Genomic DNA, 12902 nt, shown 5'->3' on the forward strand with positions numbered 1-12902 from the left:
AAGTCGTTGTTTTCAGCCACTGCTGACAGATCTGAGAGCTTGAAATGGTTGGAAACTTGTGTCTCAGTTTCTGTGATTTTCTGTACATTTGAGAGTAATGTAAATGTTTAGATCCTCTTGGGTTTTTTTGTTTTGTTTGTTTTGTTTTGTTTTTGGTTTTTTTTGGGGTTTTAAAAATATTTTTGTGGGCCTGCTTCTAGCAACAAAGACAATAATTTATAAAAAAGCAGGTTAATGAACTCTGATGAAAGAGGGAAAAAAGATTCATTTTGCATCTTATTTTTAACTGACTAAATTTGGACCCAGTTGAGACAGCAGAAACAATTGTTGCTGCGTGGCATCAGGTGAGCTTCCCATTGAATTTTTTTGCTGATGCAGACAAATTTTGTGGGACTGGATTAAATTGTAACTAACAATGAACAGACAACCAGCCTCAGAAACAAAAGCCTTTAAATTGCATTTTATACAAATAATTGGAAGTGCTTATTTCACCATAAAATAGCCACAGAGCACCACCCTGTGGGGATTGACATCCCTGGGGTTTCAAGCTGTTTATCACTCTGCATTTGCAGTCTCGTCACAAATAGTTAGGTATGCACTTAGCTTTTCCTCTGCAAAAGTCAGTCATTTTTACAGGGGATAGGGTGGCCTGTCACACAGTGCAGGTTGCTTGAAGAGGCTCTGGCTGCAGCCCATCCTGTGCTGCACTCAGTGCAGTACCAGCTCTCAGGAAGTAACACAGCTGTTCCTATTGTGATTGCCTCTCCTTCTCATCTTCTTCCAACCAGGACCCAGGGAGCACAGAGAAGACTGTTCTTCATCTGATTTTATCAGGCAGGAGAAGGCTTGACAGCTCAGCCAATCTCAACATCTGCTGGTGCCAAAAGGATCCCAGGAGCAGTATCTGAGGAGGTACCTGGAAGACTCCTGCAGCAGTGACAGCCTGTACCACAGCAAATCAGGCACACAGCAATCACCTCCTGAGGCATGGGAAACAAATAGGAATTTTTAAAGCCATTTGTTTTCTTTCATTACTGAGATTTTCTCCACTGCACATACCTGCATTCACGCAATGTTTTTTCAGTTTGGTTTTGTTTGGTTTCTTTTTTAGAGAAAATGTTTGCAGCCTATTTTGATTGCCCAGGAGGCCCAGAAAATCTCTACATGAAAGAAGTGATGAAACCAAATCCAGGAGAAGGAGAAGTTCTTGTGAAGGTCTCTGCCAGTGCTCTGAATAGGGCCGATTTACTCCAGGTATGTGTATGTTAAGCAGATTTATGCACCTAAAAACAACACAGATTTTTCAAGCCCCTCTGTGAAATCTTGACAGATCTGATGAGCTAAAAGAGTTTGAACCTGGTGAGCATTTGGACGGGAGAGTTCTTTGGGCTGAAAGAAGAGATATCTGTTGATTCAGCAGATAAATGTTTTTATCTGAGTTAGTGCAGTGCTGGGCTGGCATGGAAATGCAGCTGCCTTTCAACAAAACATGTAAAACTAAAGCTCCAATCTTTTTAGATCTTAGACCCTTTTCTGGACATTTGAGATGAAAAGGAAATGTTGCAATGGCACAGTTCCAGTGGGAGAAAATTTATTCAAATTCACATTCAAATTATTTCTTTGAGCTGCAAGCCATGCTCTGCAAATGGAGACCATAGTATCTCCAGGGCAGGGATTAGCCTGGAGAGAGGGAACTCACAAATATTTCAATTTATTCTGACTTAGGAAGAATAACACTTAGGAAGCAAAAGTGTTTCCAGAGGCTAGAAGTTCCTCAAATTACTGCAACATATGCACAGGGCAAAATCAGGATTAAACAAATAGGAATTTAGGCTGGAGATGTGAATGAAATATTGCAGGTCATTGATGGTTTTTCCTTCCTTGCCTTCTCTTTTTTTTTTTTTTTTTTTTTTTTTTTTATTTTAGAGGAGAGGGAAGTACCCTTCCCCCAAAGGAGCAAGTGACATTTTAGGCCTGGAAGCAGCTGGGAGCGTGGCTGGGCTGGGTCCTGGCTGCTCGGGCCGGTGGCAGATCGGAGATGCAGTGATGGCTCTGCTCCCTGGGGGAGGCCAGGCACAATATGTGACAGTGCCCGAAGGCCTCCTGATGCCAATTCCCAAAGATATGACTTTTATTCAGGCTGCAGCCATTCCTGAAGCCTGGCTAACAGCATTTCAGCTGCTCCATTTTGTAGGTGAGAGGTGCATTTGCCCATTTACCCCACTAAAACAGCTCATCTTCCTTTCTGTTACAAAATCCTCTCCTTGTTGCCTCTATTTGAATGTTGTTTGCCTTCAAAGAACCTTTTCTCTGTCATTTTCTTCTTGTGGGTCCTTCAAAACCTTGAATCTTGACCTCTCCCCAGTGCCAACCTACCCTGCTCATTATGTATTTACAAGGAAGGATATAGAAAGATGGTCAATTTCTTTTTGTCTGTATTTCTCAGTTTGAATCACTGAATGGTTTGGGTTGAAAAGGAACTAGGTGATCTAGTTCCACTCCCTTGCCATGGACAGGAACGCCTTCCATTAAGTCTAAACCCTGAAATTACTCCCACCTTTTCCAGACACCTCCAAACACATGTTACTTCTAAGGATCTGGCTTCACTGCATGCATGACCATACCAAGAACTTTATCAGTAGTGGCTTGTGAATCTACAGCAGGCAACGTCTTCTACTTTTGTTTAACAGAGATATTATTTGTAGGTAAAATCCACTGTGAGCTGATTTAAAATAGACAGAAGCCCACACTCTTAATTTTAAAAATACACTGCCAAGGTAATAAACAATAGCACTTGCCAAGGTTTTCCTCCAGTGAGAAATATCCTTCTTCTACACTCTTCAGCAGTAGCATCTAAGAGATCCAATAAGGAACAAAAGTTCCAAACATAACCTCCCTGCAGACTTGCTTCAAGCAGTGCTGTTTCCTGGGGATCAGTGGGAGCCTACTTTGTGCCTCACTTGCAGAAGCAAGTGGTGAAACACAAACTAGTGCAACCAATAGATGGTAAAATGATTGGTAGGACTGGTCTTTAATGGTTACCCAGCATTTCTGCTATTTCTCCATTGCTGAGTGCATTATTTCTCAGTATGAACATCCTCCAAGTGAGTTTTCTACTGATGGTATAAAAGGGCTGTGACTGCCCTCACTTAAACATCTTGGTCACTGATGCCCAGAACTGCACACAGCCAAGGCAAAGTCCTTCCACTGAAGCTGGTAAAATGACATCCTGTCAGCACACTGCGACCTCTGCTGCTTCTGGATTTCTCTCTTTTATGAAGGCTATGAAGTTGTCCAATTGTCCAAAGTCCAATCAAGGGCATCTCTTTCAACCACCTCTTCACTATCTTCCAGACTGTTCATATTTTAATTCAAAGGTGATGCCCAAAGGGTGACCACTTTCCTTCTGCCCTTCTCCAGGTAAAGTACAGGAGGGTGAGAGAGTGTTGATCCATGCTGGAGCCAGCGGGGTTGGCATGGCAGCCATTCAGCTGGTGAGACTGGCAAAGGCTATTCCCATTGTGACAGCAGGAACTCAGGAGAAACTGGAAGCAACAGCAAAAGCTGGAGCAGCTGCAGGGTTCAACTACAAGAATGAAGACTTCAGTGAAAAGGTCTTGGAGTTCACCCAAGGTAAAAACCTCTCTGTGAAAGTGCGAATGAACCGGCCAGCATATGAACGCACACTCAGTTTCAGCTATCACCTGGTGAGGGAGCAGACTGTAGTGACCCTGGAAGCACAACCTGCCATCCTGTTCCGCCCAGAATGGGCCTTTCCTTAGTTTAATTGTGCTATTTTCTGCATGGGCTCTCTCTGGCTGTGTTCATTTGGGGCATAAATATTGCACCATGTTATTGCTGCCTCCCTAAGGAACTGTGGGACCAAATCCTTGCATTTTGGTGTTTGAATCATCACAGAAGCACAGCATGGCCTGGGTTGGAAAGGACTTTAAAGATCATCCTGTTCCAACCCTCTGCCACAGGCAGGGAAACCCCAGCTTGCTCTGAGCCCCATCCAACCTGCCTTGAACATTTCCGGGGGTGGGGAACCCACAGCTTCTCTGGGCAACCTGTGCCAGTGCCACTTAATTCTTAAACTGTTAGAAAAATGTAGCTTTTCTAAGCATTTTGGGTGGCTTACTCCTGAGTTTGCTTATGGGTAACTGATGATTCTTCTTCTGTGCCTGATTCTGTAATTCTTTATAAATCACTATGCCAATTCCTAATTTCAGTAGAAAGATTTAAGTAAGAATTGTAGGGTCAATTCTGTACCTATAAATAACAAGGTTTTGGTCTTGCTTGAAATTATCCTACCATTAATGCAGGTTGACTTCATTGCTGAAATCTCTTCTGTTTCTACTTGAGGTTCTGGAGTAGATATCATTTTAGATTGTGTTGGGGCCTCATACTGGGAGAAGAATCTCAACTGTCTGAGTACTGATGGTCGGTGGATTATTTATGGACTGCTGAGTGGAGGTGAAGTCCATGGGGATTTGCTGGCAAGGCTGATTTCCAAAAGAGCCAGCATCCACACAAGCCTGTTACGGTCCCGAGACAAGGAGGCAAGTAGTGGCTATCAGCAGTGAATGCAATTTGATCTTAAAATTTATGATAGTTTTGAGAGCTTTCTTTTAAAACCAGTGTTAAACACACTCTTGTCAAAAAAGCCCCACCTTGAACTGTTACTACCTACTTAGGAAAATGTCACAAAATTAAGTTGTGATGGTTTTTTTTCTATTTTTATCAAATTCCTCCCTGAATGAGAGGAATGATGCCCAGGACTTCATAATGTGCTTCATGGATACTATCATTTAGATATTTGGCCTTAGAAGAAATAAAACTCCAGTGAATGGGCAACTTGATCAAGTCTGAGAAGGGAAAAATAAAAATCTCTATTAGGTCCCTTCAAAGTAGAAACCAAGACCATTTGGATGCCCAGTTACTAAAGAAAACTCATTTCATGTGGAATATTCTCAGATGTGACAGTAAAAGACCCGCAGTGCAGAGCCCTAAGGTGGATTCTGTGCAAGGTTTAAGACAGAATATTTATAAGACCTTTACCAGTTTGATTTAAATGGTTCTGCACAGAGCTCACACCACTTCCTTTGGGGAATTTCATTCAATTATGATGTAGTAAATCTAAAAGCTTTCTGCTTGTTTATATTTTAGACCTGTCAGGTGTTTTTATCTCTGTTTCGCTGTGAGAATGTCAGAAGGTGTCTCCTTGAGGGCTGTGTACATTTTATACGCCGTGCTGTGAGACACCTCGGCGAGGGAAGAGACTGGAAATAATTTTGCAGGTGTTTTTTCCCCAGTACAAGGAGCGGCTGGTCAGAGCCTTCACAGAGGAGGTGCTGCCCCATTTTTCCGGAGGCGCTTCCCCGCGTCTGCAGCCCCTCGTGGACAGCGTCTACCCCCTGCACGCCATCGCCGAGGCACACAGGGCAATGGAGGAAAACAAGAACATCGGCAAGATCGTCATCGAAATTCCCGTTTGCGTCAAGAAAGGGCCGCCGCAGTAGCTGCTCTGGGACAGTCACTGCGGGGGCTGCACTGCGGCCATCCTGCCGCTTCTGCTCCGCACCGGGACCGGTTCATGTGCGTGGCGAGGAGGGGGAAAGGACAAGGAGGAAGCGTTTATTAAAGAGGTTCATGTGGCAGTTCTGGCACCGAAGATCGAACGTGGGGGGGCGGCCCCGGCCGCGCCTGAGGCGCGGGGGGGCGGGGCCGGGGCGGGCGCGGGAACGGGGCTTAAACGAGGGGCGGGGCCAAGGGCGGGGCCTGGATCGAGGAGGCGGGGCCAGGGTCGAGGTCACGTGCAGGGCAGGCCGGGCTCGCGCGCAGCCGCTTCCCGCGCGGTGCCCGCCGGGACAGATCCGGTTCCGTGAAGGGAGCGCGCGGTGCCCGCCGGGACGGATCCGGTTCCGCGAAGGGAGCGCGCGGTGCCCGCCGGGACGGATCCGGTTCCGCGAAGGGAGCGCGCGGTGCCCGCCGGGACGGATCCGGTTCCGCGAAGGGAGCGCGCGGTGCCCGCCGGGACGGATCCGGTTCCGCGAAGGGAGCGCGCGGTGCCCGCCGGGACGGATCCGGTTCCGCGAAGGGAGCGCGCGGTGCCCGCCGGGACGGATCCGGTTCCGTGAAGGGAGCGCGCGGTGCCCGCCGGGACGGATCCGGTTCCGCGAAGGGAGCGCGCGGTGCCCGCCGGGACGGATCCGGTTCCGCGAAGGGAGCGCGCGGTGCCCGCCGGGACGGATCCGGTTCCGTGAAGGGAGCGCGCGGTGCCCGCCGGGATAGATCCGGGTGTCCCGCCCATCGCGCCCGCTCCCCGCCGCTCTTCCCGCTCCGGGCTCGCTCCCCGCCGCTGTCCCCGCTCCGGGCTCGCTCCCCGCCGGTGTTTCTGTGCCAGGCCGCGGCCCCCACTCACCGCCCGCCGCCATGGCGATGCAAGCAGCCAAACGAGCCAACGTGAGTGCGCTGCCCTGTCCCATCCCTGCCGGGCTGGGCTCCGGCCTCGTCCCGCTCCCGGCAGCCCGCTGCTCTGACGGCAGCGCGGCAGGGCGGTGGAACTGGCTGGTGGTTAAGGCCCCTTCCAGCCCCAGCCATTCCGTGTTTCTGTGATTCCATGCTTTTGCCCGTAGGCTGCTGGGTTTAAGGTTTGCAGTACGTGCCGTGGGCCTAACTCACCGCCTGTTCTTCCCCCATCAGATCCGGCTCCCTCCGGAGGTCAACCGGATCCTGTACATCAGGAACCTGCCGTACAAAATCACGGCCGAGGAGATGTACGACATTTTTGGGAAGTACGGGCCCATCCGGCAGATCAGAGTGTGAGTGTTTCCAGTTTCTTTGCAGCGTGAAGGGTTTCACGTGCTCCAGCGGCAGCTGGGTTTCACAGTTGGAAAAGTTCAATGCCCTGGAGCCCCGAGTGCCAGAGGGGGATGTGATGATGCTCTTAACACGTGAATTTCTTAGAAAATGATTCTACTGGGAGGTGCAGAGAATGAACTTAAATTTGAAATTAACTTGGGGAAGTTGATAAAATATGAGAGACTTGTTTGCTTAAGTAAGTTTCAAATACAGTTGAAGTTTTACCTTGACTTGGGGTGAAAATAGAAAAAGCAGAAGCTGAGCACAGTTTTCCTGTTTTGTGAGTATCTGCTAACCAGTGGGAAAACAGGGATGTTGCTGTTGCTGGATCTGTTCACTAGAAACAAATGCCAGCAGCAAGCTCTGCGTGGCAGAGACAGGATGTCCTCGGGCCATACCGTGTCTGGGTAGTGGAGGTGTGTCTGTGCCCTTGGTTCTAAAATGTGTGGAGATTGTACAAGTCTGCAGCAACTCTGATGTTCTTCTCCTGGTTAGTTCAAATGCTGAGGACCTGAGCTTTGGTCATCGTAGGAGGGTTTGTGTTGGAAGGGACCTGAAAGACCATTTTATTCCAACCCCCTGCAGTAGGCAGGGACACCTTCCAGCTGAGCAGGTGGTCTGGGCCCCATCCAACCTGGCCATGAACACTTCTAGGGATGGAGCATCCACAGCTTCCCTGGGTAACTTGTTTGATGGATTGTTGTGTAAAGAACAGTGAGTTTTACAGAGTTGCCCTCAGTAAACAAAGGACACCAAGGGGACACGTGCTGCTGGTGCCGTGCTGGGATGTGACACCAGACAGACCCTTCTTGAGCAAGGAAGGGCAGTGGATGTGACTGGAGAAGTGGCTGAGGGAACAAGGGGCAGCGTAAACACTGCCTGGCGAAATAGGTGGCATTCTTTGCTAATGAGCATAAAGGAGAGCCAGTACTTAAGTTTTCTGAAAACATAAGGGCTGGAACAGCATGACAGTGGGACACAGAATTAGGACATATCAGGGGCTTTCCACTGGAGTGATGCACTGGTGTGTGCTTTCAGCAGTTTGTTCAGTACTACTAACTCATGTAATTTCCCACAGAAATCCCAACATCGTCAGTGCAGGGCATAACGTGTAAGCTCCTTTGTAAAGGCTTTTGTGCTTTGTGCAATGTTTATCCCGTTCTCCTCCTCACTTTTGCACAGATCCCAGTGTGGATATGTGTGATACCATGTGTCTCAGGAGTTCTCTGAAGCACCTTAGGGAAGTTGTTCTGACTGTGAAGCCTCTATCACTGTCTGTTAGCTGAGACCTCTGGGATCTCTGCAGCTCCTCTGGGCTCATTACTGTTCAGTGGCCAGATGTGTGTCCCATTTCTCAGGCAAAGGACATGGAATTGGTGCTCCTGTGGGTGATGGCTGTGCCTCAGCAGTGGGCTTGCACCAGTGGGGCTGTTCTGCCTCTTAAATTGACTTTGTGATATGCCAGGAGCTCTGTTGCATCCTAAGGATACATCTGATACAGACAGCCACTAACTGACAGCCAAGTCTTGCAATATTAAATAAAAGCTAAATGGTATAATAAAGATTTAAATTATTTCCAGACACAACAATGGCAGCCCTGACAAAAGCTTCAACAACCCATTGTTTTGGAGAGGTGCATTTCCCTTATGGAACAAAATAGAGCACCTTTTCCTGTTGTCTCTGGCTCTGAACTGTTCGGTGTGGAAAACAGGGATGTAGTTTAATACCTAGAAAAAAATAACAAATTATTTTTTAGTGATGTTGCATTAGTTCATCTAGTCTCAGTCAATGTGAAATAAATAAACTATTTCTTGTTCATTTTATCTGACCTTGATTCTGCCCTTGCTGTGCAGTGGGAATACCCCTGAGACCAGAGGAACAGCCTACGTGGTCTATGAGGACATCTTCGATGCCAAGAACGCCTGTGACCACCTGTCGGGGTTCAACGTGTGCAACAGATACCTCGTGGTTCTGTACTACAATGCCAACAGGGTACGAGCACTGGGCTGGGGGAGTCACCTGTGAGCAGAGCTGTCACAAAGAAACAACCCCAGCATCCCTTTGTGGAGACCGTTGCTTGGGTATTTTTAAGAAATAAAATCCAAACTGTTAGAGGGAGTGAATGGGATACATGGTCAGAGTTTCGTATTTACTTGGTGATTTGTGTGCAAAAAAAGTAACTTTGGACCAAGGGTGGGAAAAACGTGCTTGTGGGGAGTGTACTCTGGAGAACAGGATGCAGAGGCCCCACAATTGCACAGCTGCAGCAGGAGGTGAGATCTTGTTTATGGGTAAAAGGTCTCCAGTTCTCTATGTCCTCCCTGTCACCAATGACATCCAGGGCCCTGTGGCATTCTCCAAGGACGAGAATCAAACAAAGGTCTGTGGGTGATGGTGATGGAGTTCACAGTGATGCTTGTTGCAGATACTGGGAAATAACTTGTCATGAGATGAGAGATTTCTTTTGTCTCCTTACATCTTTTATTTTCCTAATTACAGGCATTCCAAAAGATGGACACAAAGAAGAAAGAAGAACAGCTTAAGCTTCTCAAGGAAAAATATGGAATTAACACAGACCCACCAAAATAAACTGATCCTTTTTGGAAAACTGTTTTCAAGCCCTGTCATCGAGTTCTTGGCCTAAACATAGGAATTCTTAACAAAGTCTAATTTTTTTCTCTTATAAATCTGATAAGCTGCAATATGAGTTTTTATATCTTCAGATTAGGATTAAATAAATGTAGAACACAGGGAGATCTGCTTTAAGATTAAATCCCCCAAGGCAACATGGTTTCTCTGTGCTGGCTTCTCTGGTAAGGGCTGCAGTGTCCTGTTTCTAGCAGGAGCTTTCAAGAAGGGACTGAGCAGGTTCTGTGTTTGAACAAAGCAAACCCAAGCCTGTGTTTGTAACAAAGTTTCCTTCACAAACTGTAGAAGATGAACGGCTTTCAAAAGGATCCAGCTGATAAGGGGACTCCAATCCAAGTACCTTGTTCCCAGTGATGGTACCAGCTCTGATAAGCTGCAGTGAAACAACCCAGCTCTCACACTACAAAAAAAAAAAAGTTTATGGGGGCTTTGTTTTGTGTCCCAGGTTTGGACTGAGGATTTGGTATGAATTGAAGAACACATGACCAGAATGAGACAGTAGATGAAGGTTTTCATTTTGATACCTGTAGTGTGATTTTTTTCTACTTGGCATGGTTGAACTGTAATACGTTTTCTGTACATACAGTTTTTGGTGTAGCATGTGGTGGAGGAAAAACAAATTTACATTTTTTTGCTTTTTTTTTCAGTACTCATGTCCTGTGTATAAAAATCAGTGTGATCCAGGGTGTGCATAGCCAGTATCTTTTGGAAGTGGGAAAGAATAACCTCTGCCTGTGTTCTGAACCAGCTGGAAGTTGTGTGAATGTGGGCAGTATCCTGCCTTGGGAGGATTTTTTTGCATGGATGTGATGTTCCACTCCCTGACCAGACAACTTCCAGCCAGTGCAGAACCAGGGCAGATAACAATAATACTTTGCCTGGAGTTTGTCATTCAGTTTTGTTTTTCAGTGCATTGTACTGTCATAGAGGAATGCTTCCATTTTCTGAAATTACTTTTTTGTTGGAATTTGTCACTTCAGGAACAACGCTGTGTCCTTTGGTGAAAAAATAAATGTCTGCATATTTTGCTTTTTTTCATCGAGGCTGGCTCAGGCTGTGCTCCTCCTGCCTGTAACCTGTTAGATGGGTGTTGTTCATCACCCCAGTGTTTGATGCAGGCAGGAGCTGCAGCACATCTGTCCCTGTGGGTACAGGGATGTCTGTGTGTGTGACAGGAGGGTGCCCAGCTGTGGGAACAGTGCCCACATCTCATGTGGAGGAGATGCCTGGCTGCTGCCCTGTGCTGGGCACCTCGTCTGGCAGCTGGAAGGGGCTCACAGCAATACTCACATTTACTAGCTGGAACCAATGAGAAACTAAACCCTCATCATTTTGCTCTAAATAGTCCTATTTTCTTCATTCCTCGAATAAACTATTACAAATTAATAGATCAGATGCTACAAAGAAAAGTTCAGTAATGGCTCATGAAGAGTGAGCTCCAAGCCAGCTCAGGGGAAGCAGCCACCACAGCTGAGGTGTGATTTCAGCTTTGAGTGAGTGCTTGAAGTCCTATCTTGTGCCTGACCCTGGAGCATCCCACTGGAGCAGATCTGCCCTGCCTTCCCTTGCACACAGGCACTGGGGCTGTGAGCCAGAACCATGCTTAGTGCACAATTCCCCCAAATCTGCACCTGTCCCTTGAAACTGATGCTGTTTTTGCAGCAAGAAGCCTTGCAGGCTGCAGTAACCCCAGCTGAGGTCAGGAGCAGGCACTGGGAGACTTGGAGCCCAGAAGCTGGGTTAGGGGAGCGGTCCCTCCATGGCCAGCCTGGCTTCCAGGTCCTGCCCATCAGATTAACACAAACCAAGAGCGCTCAGGCAAGAACCAGGCTGCATTAAAAATCTTTAAATGAATTAAATTCTGCTGGGGGCTTTGCTTCTGTGTGAGCATCCATAGCTTTTTAAGGGTTACAAACTGCTCTGCCCCCAAATACATATCTTTCATATATATATATATATGTGCCATGTATATACATATACATCCATGTACCAAACACTTAGATAACTGAAATAATTTACACCAGCTGCTGGGCATTGAGAAGGCTCCTTGCTGAAACGGGAACTGGAGGTGCTTGTTGCCATGCTGGATTTATGGTTCTAATAAATAATGAACACTGATAATAAATACCAGAGTGCCAATAATGGTGCTGCGTGCTGCCAGCCTTGTTTTAAATCATATGCAAATACCACATTGCTTCTGTCAATAGCAGAGAGCATGGTGCTTACACTGCAGTGTCTGTTTTGATGGGGATTTGATGCTGTTTGAAAAACATATATAAAAAGCAATTCTTTAGGGTAATAAGATTAATAAAAATTCCTTCAATGAATCCTCAAGATCAGCGGCTTTTGATTTCTCTGAGAGCTCAGCTGCCGCCTTTCATTAAATATTCCATTTCATAGTTTTTCTTCCAGTGCCTGATCAGGGCTTTCAATGTCCCTGCACATGTAAAATGAAATAATAATTTGTACCTGCAAGACAGGGAGAATGGAAATGGAATGCCCGGAGGACTGTTTTGATGAGATCTACTCAAGGTTTTGTTTGAAATGTAATATCAAAGAACAGGGAGATGACTTCAGCTCATGAATGGCAGAGGGGCAGCAAATAAAGCAGATGTTACCAGGCTCGCACTCTGCATCTGTGCTGGTTTTGCGTGTGCTCACTTCCTGTTTAATTTTTCAGGAAGTAGGGCATGAAATTAAGACTTGAAGGTCATTTATTTTCCCCATTGAATCTGTTTAGAAATTAGTAACAAGAGTATATCTGATTACACAGGCAATGACAGTAAATTTTTTCCAATCTATTATAAAAGGGTAATAAGTATATGTACTGTGTTGATCGATGATACAATTAAGTAAATTAACGCATTTGCAGTCGAATAAAGAGATGAAGATTACATTTCCTTGAAGACTTAATTTCCCTAAGTATCACAAAGCACAATTAGTTTTCCTTTCAGATTTTTTTCTTTTTAATGAAATTGGCATGAAAAATGTAATAGTCCCTGTTTCCAACCAAGGTCTCTGCAGAGAGGAGGCAATGAGGGAGAGCTTCATCAGCCAGCTGTAAAAGGATTTTACAGAGTGGGTAATGGCTGGTTTGTGCTGGGAGGGCAGAAGGGACGAGCACAGTGACAGCTCTGCAGATAGAGGTGATAAGATCAAGTATGATCAGCTCTCAGAGCCCAGCAGGAACGTGCTGGGTTTCCTGGTGAGAAACCCGCAGGAGCAGAAGGGCAGAGCCATGCCCTGCCCATTGCCTCAGATGCAGCAGAAGCTCCCACACAGCAAGGCCAAGAGGGGATGGAGGGAGCACGAGGCCATTCCAGGGTCACTCACACAATCCTTGGCATTGCCATTCACTGCTGGGATATTCACGAAGGGACCTAAAGCAG

At 46.6% G+C, this 12902-nt stretch overlaps 2 protein-coding genes across 2 annotated transcripts; both read left to right on the forward strand.

Moving 5' to 3' along the window:
* Nucleotides 1-747: 747 nt before the first annotated feature.
* On the forward strand, nucleotides 748-5660 carry TP53I3 (tumor protein p53 inducible protein 3). The gene is made up of 6 exons (XM_068183330.1): nucleotides 748-912; nucleotides 1112-1254; nucleotides 1927-2194; nucleotides 3421-3633; nucleotides 4366-4562; nucleotides 5316-5660. Exons 2-6 carry the CDS (start codon nucleotides 1117-1119, stop codon nucleotides 5520-5522), a joined length of 1023 nt encoding a protein of 340 aa, XP_068039431.1. The 5' UTR covers nucleotides 748-912; nucleotides 1112-1116; the 3' UTR covers nucleotides 5523-5660.
* Nucleotides 5661-6271: 611 nt separating this feature from the next.
* On the forward strand, nucleotides 6272-12409 carry SF3B6 (splicing factor 3b subunit 6). The gene is made up of 4 exons (XM_068183343.1): nucleotides 6272-6465; nucleotides 6706-6824; nucleotides 8718-8856; nucleotides 9364-12409. Exons 1-4 carry the CDS (start codon nucleotides 6436-6438, stop codon nucleotides 9451-9453), a joined length of 378 nt encoding a protein of 125 aa, XP_068039444.1. The 5' UTR covers nucleotides 6272-6435; the 3' UTR covers nucleotides 9454-12409.
* Nucleotides 12410-12902: the final 493 nt, after the last annotated feature.

This window comes from Anomalospiza imberbis, chromosome 3 (genome assembly GCF_031753505.1).
Source record: "Anomalospiza imberbis isolate Cuckoo-Finch-1a 21T00152 chromosome 3, ASM3175350v1, whole genome shotgun sequence".
Classification (NCBI taxonomy): Eukaryota; Metazoa; Chordata; class Aves; order Passeriformes; family Viduidae; genus Anomalospiza; species Anomalospiza imberbis.